Raw genomic sequence first — 15617 nt, forward strand, 5'->3', positions numbered from 1 at the left:
GGAGACAAATTATTTGAATAAGCCATCATGATAGTATTAAAACCTTGTTTGATGCAGACAATATCAAATGTTCAAAATAATTATTTAGTTATTTTTTAAGCACAGTGGAGTAGACTATGTTCTAAATAGTGAAAAACTTCAGAAATAGAACATAGAAAATTACAGCACGGAACAGGTCCTTTGGCCCACAATGTTGTGCCGAATGTAAAATATAATCCTAATGTAAAATATAATAACTTAACCCATGCATCCCTCAACTCACTGCTATCCATGTGTATGTCCAGCAGTCACAAATGTCCCTAATGACTCTGCTTCCACCACCACCGCTGACAACGCATTCCATGCATTCACAACTCTCTGTGTAAAGAACCTTCCTCTGGCATCCCCTCTGTATCTTTCTCCTAATATCTTAAAACTATGACCCCTCGTACCAGTCAATCCTGCCCTAGGGAAAAGTCTCTGGCTATTGACCCCAACTATTCCTCTCATTATCTTGTATACCTCCATCAGGTCTCCTCTCTCCTCCTTCTCTCCAGAGAAAAAGTCTGAGCTTATTCAACCTTTCTTCATAAGGCAAGCCCTCCAGTCCAGACAACATCCTGATAATCGTTTTTGCAAAGTCTCTGTATCTTTCCTATTGTCGGGCGACCAGAACTGGACACAACTCTGAAGCATTAAGGGACTTAGGAGTCCTAGTTCAGGATTCTTGTAACATGCAAATTCAGTTGGCAGTTAAGAAAACAAATGCAATGTTAGTATTGATTTCAAGAGGGCTGAAATACAAGAGCAAGAATGCACTGTTAAGGCTGTGGCCAGACCACATTTGGAATATCGTGAGCAGATTTGAGCACAGTATCTAAAGTAGATTGTGCTGGTATTGGAGGGGTCCAGAGGTGGTTTACAAGATTAATCCCTTTTTATTTGAAAAGTGGTTGAGGATTCTGGGTCTGTACTGGATGGAGTTTAAGTTGAGGATGGTTCTCATTGAGACTTATATAATACTGAGAGACCTAGATAGAGTGGATGTGGGGAAAATGTTCCCACTAATTGGAGAGAGAAGAACCACAGAGAACAGTCTCAAAGAGAAAGGATGACCCTTTAGAGCTGGAATGATGAGGAACTTAGTCAGCCAGAGGGTGGTGAATCTGTGGAATTCATTGCCACTGAAGTCTATGGAGGCTAAGTCATTGAGTATATGTTAGACGGAGATAGATAGGTTCTTGCTTAATAAGGGGTTCAAGAGTTATAGGGAGAAGGCAGGAAAATGGGGTTGAAAACATATCAGGTAGCAGAAAGTTCAGGACTGCAGATGCTAGAGATCAGAGTCAAGATTGTGGTGCTGGAAAAGTACAGCAGGTCAGGTAGCATCCCAAGAGCAGGAGAATCAACATTTTGGGCATAAGCCCTTCATCAGGAATCATGAAGGGCTTATGCCCAAAATGTTGATTCTCCTGCTCCTTGGATGCTGACTGACCTGCCGTGCTTTTCCAGCACCACACTCTCAACCTTGAAACACATATCAGCCAAGATGAAATGGTGGAGAAGACTCAACGGGCAAAATGGCCTAATTCTGCTCCTACAATGTATGGTCTTGTAACATGTACAGTAAATAGTCACAGAGCCAAGCAAACCTAGTCAGTGGCTAGATGGATGAAATCATGTTGTTGCTCAATTTTGGTTCCATGATACCAAGATTCTTCAAGTGCTGATTTGTTGAATTTGCTTTGCTGGGAGGAACACTGGCTTTCCCAGTGTGGGCTGCATGTTGATGATTGGGAGGAAAAGAGTGCTGATCCATTGCCACCTTGTCTAGCATTGTAATATGTGCAAAGAAACAATCAAACAACCAACTAGCAGCCTGAAATGATTAAACAGTAACTAATCTTAAATTTTATATCATCCCTTTAACTAGCAGTGATTTGAAACTAGCTAATTAGCAACCCTTGTTGCTGGGCCAAATTTGGGATGGGTTCAGCAAACGCAGAGCTCTAATTTAACTCAGTTACTCATCATTTTAAATACTCATGATGTATATTCCCATTGATAATGAAAAAGCTAAATTCAAACAGGTTGACAGTGCCCAACTGGCTTGAAAGGTGCATGCACTTCCTACTTGTAGGTTGGAGACATAGTATATTGTTGAGTGATTTAAAAATTGGGCGTGATTGAATATCTAGCCCACAGACTTACCACTGAACCTATAGTTCATTGCTCTGGAGAACATACAGATTACCATCTGTAAAGTCATTTTATTGCTTTTTTATCTTTGTTGAAATACTAGCTATTAGTCAACTCATGACTAATGCTGGTGTAAAGCATGTAAGAATAAAATAATCATCTTGACCTCATAATGGAAGTACGTGGTGTGACTTGTATTATGTTAAGTTTTGCAAAACATTTTCTACAAATGGAAATGTAATCATACATACATTGTATTAAAAGTCTGTAAATTATATTTATCGATTATTTATGGAGAAACTAATCTTTTGCAGAAAACCACAATTTATTCACAAAATAACTAATTTCTTTCCTTAATTTTTAGGGAAATACAATTGTAGAAAATTCAGCATGCAACTTTTAGTGACCACATAATTTATTTTCCTGCTTTGGATATTTCCTGCCACCATGTCTCTCCTGCCAATAGCTATTCAACACAAACTTCTTGGGTAGACATTCATTCCACTGGCATCTGTAATCACATTGCACACATTTCTTCAATTGCTATTAATCACAGCCTTTTCTTTCTTGCCCCCTTAAAAGGTCTGACTATTCTTTGTTAGTTAGTCAATTCTTTGACTGCTTGTTTATGACCTTGTCTGTTTTGCTGTTTTCTTCAAACATGGAAATAAACTAGACAAACGTAGAAATGACTTTTGAGAAAGACAATTAATATTAGAATGGTGAATAATAAGAAAAATAAAAAAAACCAAATACAAATAAATTTGGGCAAGCTATTCCATTTGTAGTAGGCTTTACCTTCTGAATATAAAAATATATCTGTGTACCTCATTAAGTCAGGGCTCTTTCCAGTCCAGTACCCTAACTTGATTTCTAAATAAAAGAAATGCACAAAGAAAGTGACATTTACAAGTAACCAGGCGAGCACATACTAGCAAAAACACTCACTTGGAGCCAAGATTTTCTGTGTTTTTTTGTGTGATTGAATATACCATTAAAGAAAGTACATGTGCATGTTGAGCTTGCAAAACTGAAAGATTTACTGCTCATCTTGGATCATGTCCAGATGGAGAAAAGATTTTTTTTCATCCTTTGATTACTGTGTGCATATATGCTTATATATAATATCTTTTAATTGATGCATTCTCAGGAATCTTGCATCTCATGTTATCCTGTTTCCTCATAAATTTTTAAATCTATTAATCCTCTTTCTCATGAAATGTGAAATCAAGAGATGTCAGCCCTCTGGTCATTATCTCATTATTTTATACTTCCTATTTTTTCTACAGTGCTGGTCTGAACTATTATTGTATTTTAATTAATTTTTCATAAAAATAAACATTGCATTTGCATTTTGTCAGAGAATTTTTGAAAATCTTATTTCAAATTTACTATTTTTGGCCATGCCTTTTTATATGACTTTAAATAATACTCTTTTAGTATTACAGCCATGGATACTAGAATTTCCCAAACTACCAGACATGGATCATTACCAAAACCTAAATTCCAAGAAATCACTTTATTCATCAGCCTATGAATAAAGAAGTAAGAAAGCAATCTGTATCACCGACGGAGATATTCCTAACTTCTTAGTTTTCCTTCCTCACTTTTGCATTCATCAACTTGGGCAGTTGTAATTTCCTATGATATCATGTCCTTTTGCAGATTTCCCTAACCCAGAAAATATTTCCTATTTGTCCTTTTCTCTAAATGAGAAAGTTTGCAACCACAACCAATAATTGCCCTCTTTCCTGCCTTTGATATAAACCTGAGATAGGGCAATTAAACAATATAATTTAAGAAGATTTTCTTTATGATTTTATTATCCGCATTACTATTCCTTCATTTTGATTTAGCTACAGAATAATAGACTTAATTGTCAATGTTCTGAAATTGGTTTGGAGGCAATGGAAATACTTGCTGAACTTGAGGATTAGCTCTATTGCCAACAGTTGTTCATTGACACTGTAGCATGCCAAATTTCAGATGTCACATTTCGCAGCTGAAGCAAGTTGTCACATTGATGGTTATTGAAGCATATGGTTGTTTCAAGCTTCTTATGGTAAAACATTCAGTGCTTCCTAGTGCTCAACGTAGCTGTGTAGGATAAGTTGGAACAGATGCAATCAAGTGTGTCAACTATGGCTTGATTGGTAGCAACTTGTGACTCAAAGTCAGAATATTGTGGATCGAAGTCCACACTAGAGCTTTCAGACACTAATCTAAGCCAGTACTTCAATACAGTATTGAGTAAATGCTGTGGCAATTTTTTTTGTTTGAGATATTAAATGCAGGCCCTTTCTGCTCTCTTAGGTGGGTATTAGAGATTGTGTGGTATGATAATAAGAAGAACAGGGGATTTCCTCCCTGGGCAATTTATATTCCTCAATCAACACTGCTGAAATACTCTGATTATCCAAGCATTACAACTTTCCCATAAGTGGGAACTCATTATGTGAAAACTGATGGCTGTGTTTCTTTGCATTTCATTGGAAACCATACTTCAAGATTACTTCATTGGCTTTAGTGCACTTTGTGACATCTTGAGGTCATATAAATATAAGCCAGTTGACAATGACTGAATGGCATGACCTTCAAATGTTGATAGTGATCAAGGAAACAATTACATATTTGAGACATCTGCTTGGAATTATCTGCAGTTCATATTAATGATGTTGCCAGTACATGTCAAGGTGACAAAACTCTCATTAATTATGGCTCCAACCCTTATTGTTACTGCAATAAAGAGGTGAAGATGCTTTAATCAAGAGGTTGCATTCATTTCTCTCCCACTGGTTAGAAATAGCACATTTCCAGGTTGCGTAATTTTACCAAAGTCCTTAAGTGTAGGGTTGATGATAGCTCCTATTTGACTACCTGACTAATTGTCCACAATTCAACAGGAATTGGGGTGGCGGGGTGGCACGGTGGCTCAGTGGTTAGCACTGCTGCCTCACAGCACCAGGGTCCCAGGTTCAATTCCAGCCTTGGGTGACTGTGTGGAGTTTGCACATTCTCTCTGCATGGGTTTCCTCCGGGTGCTCTGGTTTCCTCCCACAATCCACAGATGTGTGAGTCAGGTGAGTTGGCCTTGCTAAATTGCCCATAGTGTTAGGTGCATTAGTCAGAGTGAAATAGTTCTGGGTGGGTTACTCTTTGGAGGGTTGGTGTGGAGTGGTTGGGCCGAAGGGCCTGTTTCCACACTGTAGGGAGTCTAATCTAATCAGGACAAAATGGGATTCTGGAGGCTAATGTGCGAGCCAGAAGCCAGTTCCCAACAACTGGCTGCAATGTTTTTATGCTGTACTAATCATTATGCCAGACCGATTGAATATGAGAAGAGGTTGGAACGATGGCTCCTGGAAGATCAAGGTTACTCGCTTCAGCCCTGACAAATGGCACTGTTATGACAATCATGGACAGATTTGTAGCATTAATGGAAAAGGGTCAAGGGACCAGTATTGATGCATCAATGTCACCCAGAGGCAGAATTTTGAATGTTTGCATAAAGAGGACTGGATTTTGTTTGTGCAGTGGTGGCAGTGAAGATTGGATGGAAAACCCAGATCCTATGACAACCTAATTAATGAGCTTTCATCTCCTGTCCCTTTAACATGCAAGATCCCACCTCCAAAAGCTGCAGATATTATCTCTCAGTTACATCACTGGGAGTGGTGAATACAGCTGGGTCTGCACCCAGCCAGGAGAATCAGCATTGTCATTCCCCTTAGAAGCTGATAAGTGGGGTCACATTGCCAAGACCAGTCAGATTCAATGGAAGGAAGGCTTTGTCTATTTAGAATGAATGACAAAACAAGATGGTAGGTGTGTTGTTGAAGTTAGAAGTGGTGATTTTGTAAAGGTGAAGTATGTGTTAACAATAATAAAACTCAGAAACCTGGAGCACAAGGAAAGATTTATGGAAGAAAACAAAGGCCTTTGAAAAGAAACATATGCTTAAAATTGCAAATACAATCTATAAAACAAATGAAGAGGTCCTTCAAAATGCAAAAACAAAAATAACACTAAGTTGTACAGAAAAGAAAATGGAGATAAAGTCACCATGCCTCAGGAGAGGGGAGAAGTTGACAAGGTGAGTCCTTCATGATAACCTCAGCCAATGTGGGAATTGAACCCCCACTGTTGGTGTTATTCTGAATCTCAAACAAGCCATCCAGCTAACTGAGCTAGCCAATATCCAGCAAAGAAAGAAACTGACAGCTTTTCAGCCATTTGATCAGAGCTGAAAAGCTACAGGAATTTTTTTAGAATCGTAGAACTGTTACAGCACAGGAGAAGGCTAATCACCTCATACCCTTTTGAAATTAAACATAGCATCAGTCTTGTTGGATAGTATTATATGTGCTGATGACTGAGGCATGTTGCTGCCTACAATCACACACTTCTCTGTCTATACAAGTGAGAAGTTGAGCAAATTACAGGACGAATCATGTGGCAGGATCACAGGTGGGTGGGACCTCCATGTCCGAATGGTCTGGCACCATAATTAAAGGTTAGTTGGCCACCACACTAATTCTGGAAGGTATGACTTTGGATGAAGGGCTCCGGCCGGAAACGTCGATTTTCCTGCTCCTCGGATGCTGCCTGACCTGCTGTGCTTTCCCAGCACCACACTCTCAACTCTGATCTCCACCATCTGCAGACCTCGCTGTCTGCAGGTATGACTTTCCCCTCAGCCTGCGGTGGTCACTTTTTAAAGAGATGTCAGTTTTTAAAAAGCCTGTATTGGCTCCCCACTTCATAAAGCACATCCTGAGTTGATATTGCTGGATGGAGTCACAAAAAGATGTCACATCCCGCTGAATAAAATCACAAGACAGTCACATCATAGGCATCAAGCCTGAGCGCTGTTGGCAGTGCATGTCAGTCCTGTTGGATCTCAAAAAAAGGATGGTAAACAGTACCAGAGCAAAGCCAAAAATCTCCTGAGCTCCTCAAGGATGAATGGCGCTATTTTCTATCCTCTGCCTCCCACCTACGTGGCAATCATTCACTCTAACTCTGATTCTGCATACACACCTCACAAAGCCTCATATCCCTCAAGTTTCAGCAACACATGCGTGATATCCAGTCAAGTGCTCACACTTACCTCGTCCTCTCATACCACTAATTCTTCCTGCCCTCTGCACTTCATTCTCATTAACTCTATTGTCATTTTGTATGTTCGTAAATTAGTTGGTCATGCTCAATGAATGCTGTCCCAGTCAGCTACTGAATAAACAAAATCTGATTATAATTAGAAAACATTCACTTATCATTGAATTTTGGTTATAAAGTTGTAACATTATTAGGTAAAGACAATGACTGCAGATGCAGTAACATTATTAGGCAGAGCCACATGAATTTCCATCTCTATGACTGTATGACTCCAAATCAACAGACAATCTGTTCCCGTAATGTGGATCGGAAAATTAAAAGATAATGGCCATTGCATTGGAATCATTTTATGGCGGCTGACCCATCTATTTCCCCAGGAGCAGCCAGCAAAAGCGGAGTTGACATTTCAGTTTCAATAGTTTGTAATCTCTAAATTACTTTACGGCTTTGATTATTGATGTTTATGTATTGAAGGACGTGTGGGAGTGAGAATGGGTGAAGGTGCATGGAGAGAAGGAACAGCCCCACATTGTGCAGCACTCGCCAGCCTGGTTTGGACAGCGGTGCTGAGCCTGCTCTCAGTCTCACTGCTGACTCCTCACAGACAGTTCCTGTGAGTGTGTGTGTGTGTCTTGGAGAGATGTCTGACGGAGCAAACCAGAGCCTGGAAATTTATTGCGGCTCCAGCCCACCCAGGGCCGTGGATATTTTAAAGAGTAAGTAAGCAAGTTGGCTTCTGTCCAACCCTTGTCGGTCTACTCAGTGGGGAGCAGCGTTTTGTGAATCAGCCACTCGATACCGGGAGGGTGAAGATGCTGCTCAAATCCTGCAGTTCTCAATCTGGTTAAAAATCACACAACACCAGATTATAGTCCAACAGGTTTAATTGGAAGCACACTAGCTTTCAGAGCGACGCTCCTTCATCAGGTGATAATGGAGGGCTCGATCGTAACACAGAATTTATAGCAAAAATTTGCAGTGTGATATAACTGAAATTATACATTGAAACATTGATTGTCTGTTAGAATACCGTGATAGTTTCACTTCTTTCATGTGTAAATCACAAACCCTTTTTTTTAAAGTTGCATTCTCGGGTTAGCTGTTAACAATGGTGATAGCTAGACAACATGTTGAAGGTGTTAGCCCCCTGTGTTCTCTGTCTATGGCATGATGTTTAGATTGATTCTAATCTAAAGAGTGAGATAACAGAGTTTTATATAAATTCATGCAGTTTGTGAGCTCAGAGTTCTACATGAATATATGCAGTTTTTGAGCAAAGTGCAATGTAATTCTGCAAGTACAAATTCACCCCACAAAATATATGTGTGCATGTGGGTCTTTGTCTGTCTGTGTGTGTGTGTGTGTCTGGGGTGGGGGTTGTGGGTGTGAGAAAGTGTGTGCGTGTGTGTGTGTTCTCAACCTGAGCAGCTGAACTCAAACTGGTCAATGGAAAAGGAGCCTGGGGAGTCGCGCAGGGCAACAAAGAGCCCGGGGACAGCCCCAGCTCCAGTTCGGGGGGTTGGGGAGGTGGATGAAAAGGGCCAGAGTCCCGGTGCCTCCCCAGCCTCAGGGAACACTCCCTTCCTCAGGAGGCACTCAGTCTGAGGAGCGGGGCTGCGGCTTCTCCCAGCCCCTGTCACTGCTAACTTTCCGGCCTTTTGCTCGAAGTTGCTGCTCTGCTCTCCCGAATTGATTCCAACTCTTGTCGGAGCTGATGTGGTGAGAAGCTGCAATCGAGCTGTTACTGAACTTTGCTCGATTAGACACACGGGAAATCCATCCAGTCTTGCAGCAGTAATACCGTTCTCTTATCTAGTTTTCACCCGTTCATGTGCAACTCTTTCTATTCTGTCCTTTTCAATTTGTTGATGTGGATAACTGCTTAATTTGCTGGTCACAGCATTTTCAGACCATATACTGTTACAGTTTATACAAGTGCCAAACTTCTCTGCTGTCGGTATTTAACTTGCAGCTAGTTCAATGATATATCGAGCAAATACGTTTCCAATTGACATGTCAATGATTTCGTTCGGTATATTAACTGTCCTGCAATCTGCTGGACGATACAATTGTGTTCTGCTTCATTTTGGGCCTGGGGCCTTGTGACTTAGTGGGCAGTGCGCCATCATTTTCATATCCCACCCTCCAATGACCATGAAAACAGTGTTCATGATGTGTTTCACCAGCTTGGCAACTGACCTGCAAGTCCTTCTAATTATTCCTTAAGAGGGGAGGCGTGAGGAAGGCAAATTTTGAGTCCAGCTTGGTCATCACACCTGATTATTGATGCAAATTTACAATTGTTGCCAAAGTTTTTGCTCCATAGTAAAATAAACAAAAATACGTTCATAAGTAACTTTTCAGTAACTGTTAAATAAAGGCTGCTTGCAGCAATGGTTGTCCTAAATTTCTAACCTTGAAACAAACTGCTGAAGTCTTTGGAGCAGTTCACCTGTTTGCTTTCTTTTAACTAAAAAATTATGAAAAAAAAATCTGAAGAAGTGAAGAAAAGATTTGCGTTGAAAATAAACAAAGCAAATTGTACTAAGAGTGAAAATCTCCATTTAAAGAGTTGGTAGGTAGAAAGTGTTTCAATATGCAATCCTACAGTCCTTTCTTATGCAATCCTACAGTTCTGAGTCTCACATATAATGGAATCACTGATCAGCTCCCTGCTTTGGTCGTTTTCCAAAATAATGCTAAGCAGGTTTCTTGGCAGGCTACGTTTTATTAAAAATATTTCAACTACATCCCGAAAATAGCAATACTGTGTCAACACAATTGTTGCCAGCGATTACACAGCATCACGGGAAATGTTTTCCATTAACAATAAATTAATAGAAGGATCTACCCTTCTCATTTTCATTGGAGAGGAAGAAAATCGTATATGCAATTGCGCAACATTCAGCTGATCTGAAAAGGCTCATATAACGAGTGCAGTAATGATTGCTTTGTAGTTATGGTATGGACTGTTATTGTTCGGTTTTCAAAATGTTTTATTTTGCTAAATATTTGATGATAAAATCTTGTAATCACAAACAAGTAGAGTCACAGGTAGATAGGATAGTGAAGAGGGCATTTGGTATGCTTTCCTTTATTGGTCACTGTATTGAGTATAAGAGTTGGGATGTCATGTTGCAGCTGTACAGTACATTGGTTAGGCCACTTTTGAAATATTGCGTGCAATTCTGGCCTCCTTCTCATCAGAAGGATGTTGTCAAACTTGCCCATAAATGGTTTTTATTTCTCTGTTCGCCTTCTGTTCATATGTCTATCAAGATAAACCTTAAACATGCCTGCTTCTACCACCTGTTCTGGCAGTCCATTCCAGGCACCCATTACTCTCTGTGTGAAAAACTATCCCTGCGCTTCTCTAAATGTTCCCCCCTCTGACCTTGAACCTGTGCCCTCTTGAGGTTGACCTTTCCACCCTGGGGAGAAAGCTTCTGACTATCCACTCCATTTATGCCTCTCATAATTTTGTAGACTTCTATCAGGTCACCCTTCAGCCTCCATCTTTCTAGTTAATCCAACCTCTTCTCATACCTAAACCCTCCAGATCAGGCAACATCCTGGTAAACCTTCTCTGCACTCTCTCCAACGCATCCATGCCCTTCTGGCAATGTGGTGGCAGAACTACACATAATATTTCAAATGTGACCTAACTAAAGTTTTATACCACTGTAACACAACTTGCCAACTTTTGTATTCAATGCCCAGCCGATGAAGACAAGCATGCTATGTGCCTCTTAACCACTTTATCCACCTGAGTTGTCAATTTCAGGGATCTGTGGACCTATATACCCAGATCCCTCTGTATGTCAGTGCTCCTCAGGGTTCTGCCGTTTATTGTATAATTCACACCTGAATATGATCTTCCAAAATGCATCACTTCACATTTGTCTGGATTAAACTCCACCTGTATTTCTCTGCCCAAATGTGCAATCTGTCTATATCTCACTGTATCCTTTGACAATCCTCCTCATTACCTGCAATTCTGCCAATTTTGATTAGATTAGATTACTTACAGTGTGGAAACAGGCCCTTCGGCCCAACAAGTCCACACCGTCCCGCCGAAGCGCAACCCATCCATACCCCTACCTTTACCCCTTACCTAACACTATGGACAATTTAGCATGGCCAATTCACCTAACCTGCACATCTTTGGACTGTGGGAGGAAACCGGAGCACCCGGAGGAAACCCACGCAGACACGGGGAGAATGTGCAGACTCCACACAGTTAGTCGCCTGAGGCGGGAATTGAACTCGGGTCTCTGGCACTGTGAGGCAGCAGTGCTAACCACTGTGCCACCGTGCCGCCCACTGCCACCCTGCCGCCCACAACGGCGTCATCTGCAAACTTACTAATCAGACCACATAGATTTTCCTCCAGATCATTTATATATATAAAACAGACAATAGAGGTCCCAGCACTGATCCCTGTGAAATACCACTAGTTAGTGATCTCCCTTGTGAAAAGCTGCTACTCTCTGTCTTCCATGACCAAGCCTGTTTTGTATCCATCTTGCTGGCTGTCCTCAGATCCTACCAGCCTGTTACAAGGTACATTTTTAAAAGCCTTACTAAATTCCATGTAGACAACATCCACTGTCCTTCTGTCATCAATTATTCTTGTCACCTCCTCAAGCAACTCAATCAAGTTGGTGAGACATGACCATCCCCACCCAAACCCATGCTGACTATCCCTAACAAGTCCATTTGCTTCCAAATGTAAATAAATCCTGTTTCACAGTATCTTTTCCAACAGCTCCCCAACCACTGACATCAGGCTCAATGGCCTAAAATTACCCAGATTATTTTTGTTTCCCTTCTTAAACAAAGAAACCACATTGGCCATTTACAGTCCTCTGGAACCTCACCTGAGGCCAAACAGTATGCAAAGATATCTGTTAAGACCCCAGCTACTTCCTCCTTTGCCTCCCACAGTAATCCTGGGATAGATCCCATTTGGACCTGGGGACTTGTCTAGCTTAATATATTTCAAGACACCCAATACTCCCTCCTTCGTTATGTTGACTTGTCTGAGAATATTCACACACGTTTCCCTAACCTCAACATCTCTCATGGTCCTCTCTTTGGTGAATACCAGTGTAAAGTACTGATTAAGGATCTCGCTCACTCTTTCTGGCTCCATACATAGCTACTCACCTCTATCTTTGAGTGGGCCTACTCTTTGCCTAGCTACCGTCTTGCTCCAATATATGGTGAAAATGCCTTGGGATTCTCCTTAACCCTGTTGGCCAAGGACATTTCATAGCCCCATTTAGCCCTCCTAATTCCCCTTTTGAGTTCCTTCTTACTTTCCTCATATTCTACAAGGACTTCGTCTGTTTTTAGTTGCCTAGACCTTTCTTCCGACGAAGCTGATAATTTTCCCTGTCATCCAAGGTTCCCAAATCCTGTGATTCATGTCCTTCATTTTCACAGGAACATGCATGTCCTGCACTCTGATTAACTGGTTTTTAAAAGATTCCCACATGTCTGTTGTGGCTTTATCCTGAAACAGCCACTCCTAACCCACATTCTCCAATTCTTATGTAATTCGGTTTTGGTCAGCCTTCTCCCAATTTAACATCTCTATCCGAGGTCTACACTTGTCCTTATTCATAAGTATCTGAAAACTTATGGAATTGTGGTCACTATTCCCACAATGCTCCCCACTGAAGCTTTGATAACCTGGCAGAGCTAAGTTCCCAACATCAGGTCTAGTATGGCCCCCTCCCTCGTTGGATTATCTACATATCGTTTCAAAAAGCTCTCCTGAATACACCTAACAAAGTGCTCCCCACACAATCCCCCAGCACTAAGGGAGAAATTAAAATCACCCACTACACCAACACTGTTATTCCAACATCTTTCCAGAATCTGACTACATATTTCTTGCTGACAGCTAGGAGGTCAGTAATACAATCCCAGCATTGTGACTGCATTCTTCCTATTCCTGAGCTCTACCCATAATATCTTGCTGCAAGGTCCTCCAGGGTATCCTCCCTCAAGACAGCTGCGACATGCTCCCTAATGCTCCCTGTGATATGCAACATCACCATCTCTCCCCCCCCCACCCCATCCAGAACACCGTTTTTGTTTTCCCTCTGTCTCTATAGTGAATGTAAAGAGGTCAGCCAGGTGTTCCTCATAGTGAGTTCCCTGATTGGAGCTGAGGGAGCTGGACCATTGTCAAGGATTTTCCATGTGTAAATTAAGGGTGATTTGGTAATGGGATACCGACCTCTTTGGAGTTATTTCAGTCTTATCTAAAATATCAATATCCTGGAGCGTTAAGCTACCAATCCTGACTTCTTTCAACCATATCTCTGGGATAGCATCAACATCATAATTGCATGCATTAATTCAGGTTCTAAATTCATCCGTCTTATATGTTATGTTTCTCACATTGAAGTAAATGTAGTCCAAGCCTCCAGTTCTGCTGAGCTCAGTAACCTCTCCCAGACTGTGCTTCTTCTTAGTCTTTAGTCTCAAGCTCTTCCCCAGTCCCTATACTTAATGACTTGCTGCTCTGGTTTCCACCACTCTACCTAGTTTAACTTCTCCCAAATGGCACTATCAAACCTCTTGGTCAGGATATTGGTGCCTTTCTAGTTTAGGTGCAACCTGTCCTTCTTTTACAGGTGGCACCTTCCCTAGAAGAACTAGCCCCCTGAAAAGTGCAGGATTCTCTTTGGAAAAATTGAGTCACCAAAATGCAGCATTACAGAACATGGGACACTCAGAAAGCTCTTGATTTTTTTTTCCATTTGTCCATACCTCCTGATTGTTTCCGTATCACTATCTCACCCCAAGCCAGCCCCTTGACATTAATATTTTCTTGAGCACAAATGCAAATGAATGTTATCAATAAATTTGTAAAATTGTTTGTGAAAGTGACAATGGAGAGAACTCATTTAAATAACTAATATTATTTATTTCTACAGATTTAAGTTTGCCTGCTATCATCTTATACACTGTTCTCACTCTAATGGCTGTAATTGCAAATCTTGTGTATTTTGAGGAAATTATCTACCTGTTAAGAAAGGTCCCTGCCACAAACAGGAGAACAACTATTATGTGGGTGAGCGGGGCTGCACCTGTAAGTACGTTTGCAAAACCTTACAAATTATACGTTTTCCTTCTTTTCAGAAATCATCTTCAATTTTTCATAAGATTTCATAATTTCCCTTTCAACTTATTAAACTCTTTGATTTCACCCAAGAGGTTTGAAATTGATCAGTCACCTGACCATATAAATTGTATAATTTAATTTGGAACTCTGCTTAAAAACTACAGGGCTATTTTTTAAGGAATTTTGTGTTTTATCTGATATCCCTCTCTTCCCCACACATTTCAGTGATGTATTAATGCATGTCTTTTAAGTAAAACAAAAAAAAATGTTTATTGTTTGAATTATTTATAATTATTTGGTGTAATTTCAGGGCTCTTCTCTTGTCATGTCCTTCAAAGAACAGCTCAATGTAGCACTTTAAGTAACGGGAAAAAGGAAGCTATAACAAAGAAAAAGAAACATATTCTGACTAACAGCTAAATTCCTAAATGTTAAAGTAAATATATAAGCTATCTAAAACCTAATGAAACAACTAAAATCACTGTACATCATTTGCCATTAGACATTTTCATCCCACAAATATCAATTCAGGAATTAATTTTCAACAGACAATTTAGAAATTCTTTTTCACAACATTAAGGAATGTTAACTTTTAAAGTACATAATGTCATTGTAAATGTTTGATTGTGTATCTGATAATCATGACCTTAAGTGAAACAACTTTCAGTGAGTAATGGGTTCCCATGGGAATAAATGGTAAAGCCAGAGCTAGATTTCTTTGGACATTTTGTATCTGGAGAAATCAATGTGCAAGTTGAAATATAAAAGCATGAATATGCAGTGCCACCCTTTCCTAGCTAAAATAACTTCTAAAACATGATACATCACAAAATATAAAAGACACACAAACTAATCAACATACATTGTAAAATGTTTAACAGAAACTTACAAAGATGTTGGCAGGGTTGGAAGGTTTGAGCAATAGGGAGAGGCTGAATAGGCTGGAGCTGTTTTCCCTGGAGGCTGAGGGGTAACTTTGTAGAGATTTATAAAATCATGGGGGTCATGGATAGAGTGAATAGTCAAGGTCTTTTGCCGGGGTGGGGAAATCAAAAACTAGAGGGCATAAGTTTAAGGTAAGAGGGGAAAGACTTAAAAGTGACCTAAGATGCAACTTTTTCACACTAAGGCTGGTATGTGTATGGAATGAGCTGCCACAGGAAGTGGCGGCGGCTGGTAC

General features: G+C 40.4%; 1 protein-coding gene across 2 annotated transcripts in view; it reads left to right on the forward strand.

Annotated features, from left to right (window-relative positions):
• Window positions 1-7804: 7804 nt before the first annotated feature.
• LOC122555549 (organic solute transporter subunit alpha-like) overlaps window positions 7805-15617 on the forward strand; it is a 32613-nt gene continuing 24800 nt past the window's right edge. Inside the window, exons 1-2 of one of the 2 annotated variants that reach the window (XM_087992401.1) lie at window positions 7805-8012; window positions 14250-14408. In XM_087992401.1, coding sequence (XP_087848527.1) covers window positions 7937-8012; window positions 14250-14408 — 235 coding nt within the window. In that variant the 5' untranslated portion in view covers window positions 7805-7936. The remainder of the gene's footprint in view (window positions 8013-14249; window positions 14409-15617) is intronic. The other variant, XM_043701574.2, reaches the window with a different exon arrangement.

The sequence above is a fragment of the Chiloscyllium plagiosum genome, unplaced genomic scaffold (genome assembly GCF_037043375.1).
Source record: "Chiloscyllium plagiosum isolate Xiang-an unplaced genomic scaffold, Cpla_swu_hap1 HiC_scaffold_12, whole genome shotgun sequence".
Taxonomy (NCBI): domain Eukaryota; kingdom Metazoa; phylum Chordata; class Chondrichthyes; order Orectolobiformes; family Hemiscylliidae; genus Chiloscyllium; species Chiloscyllium plagiosum.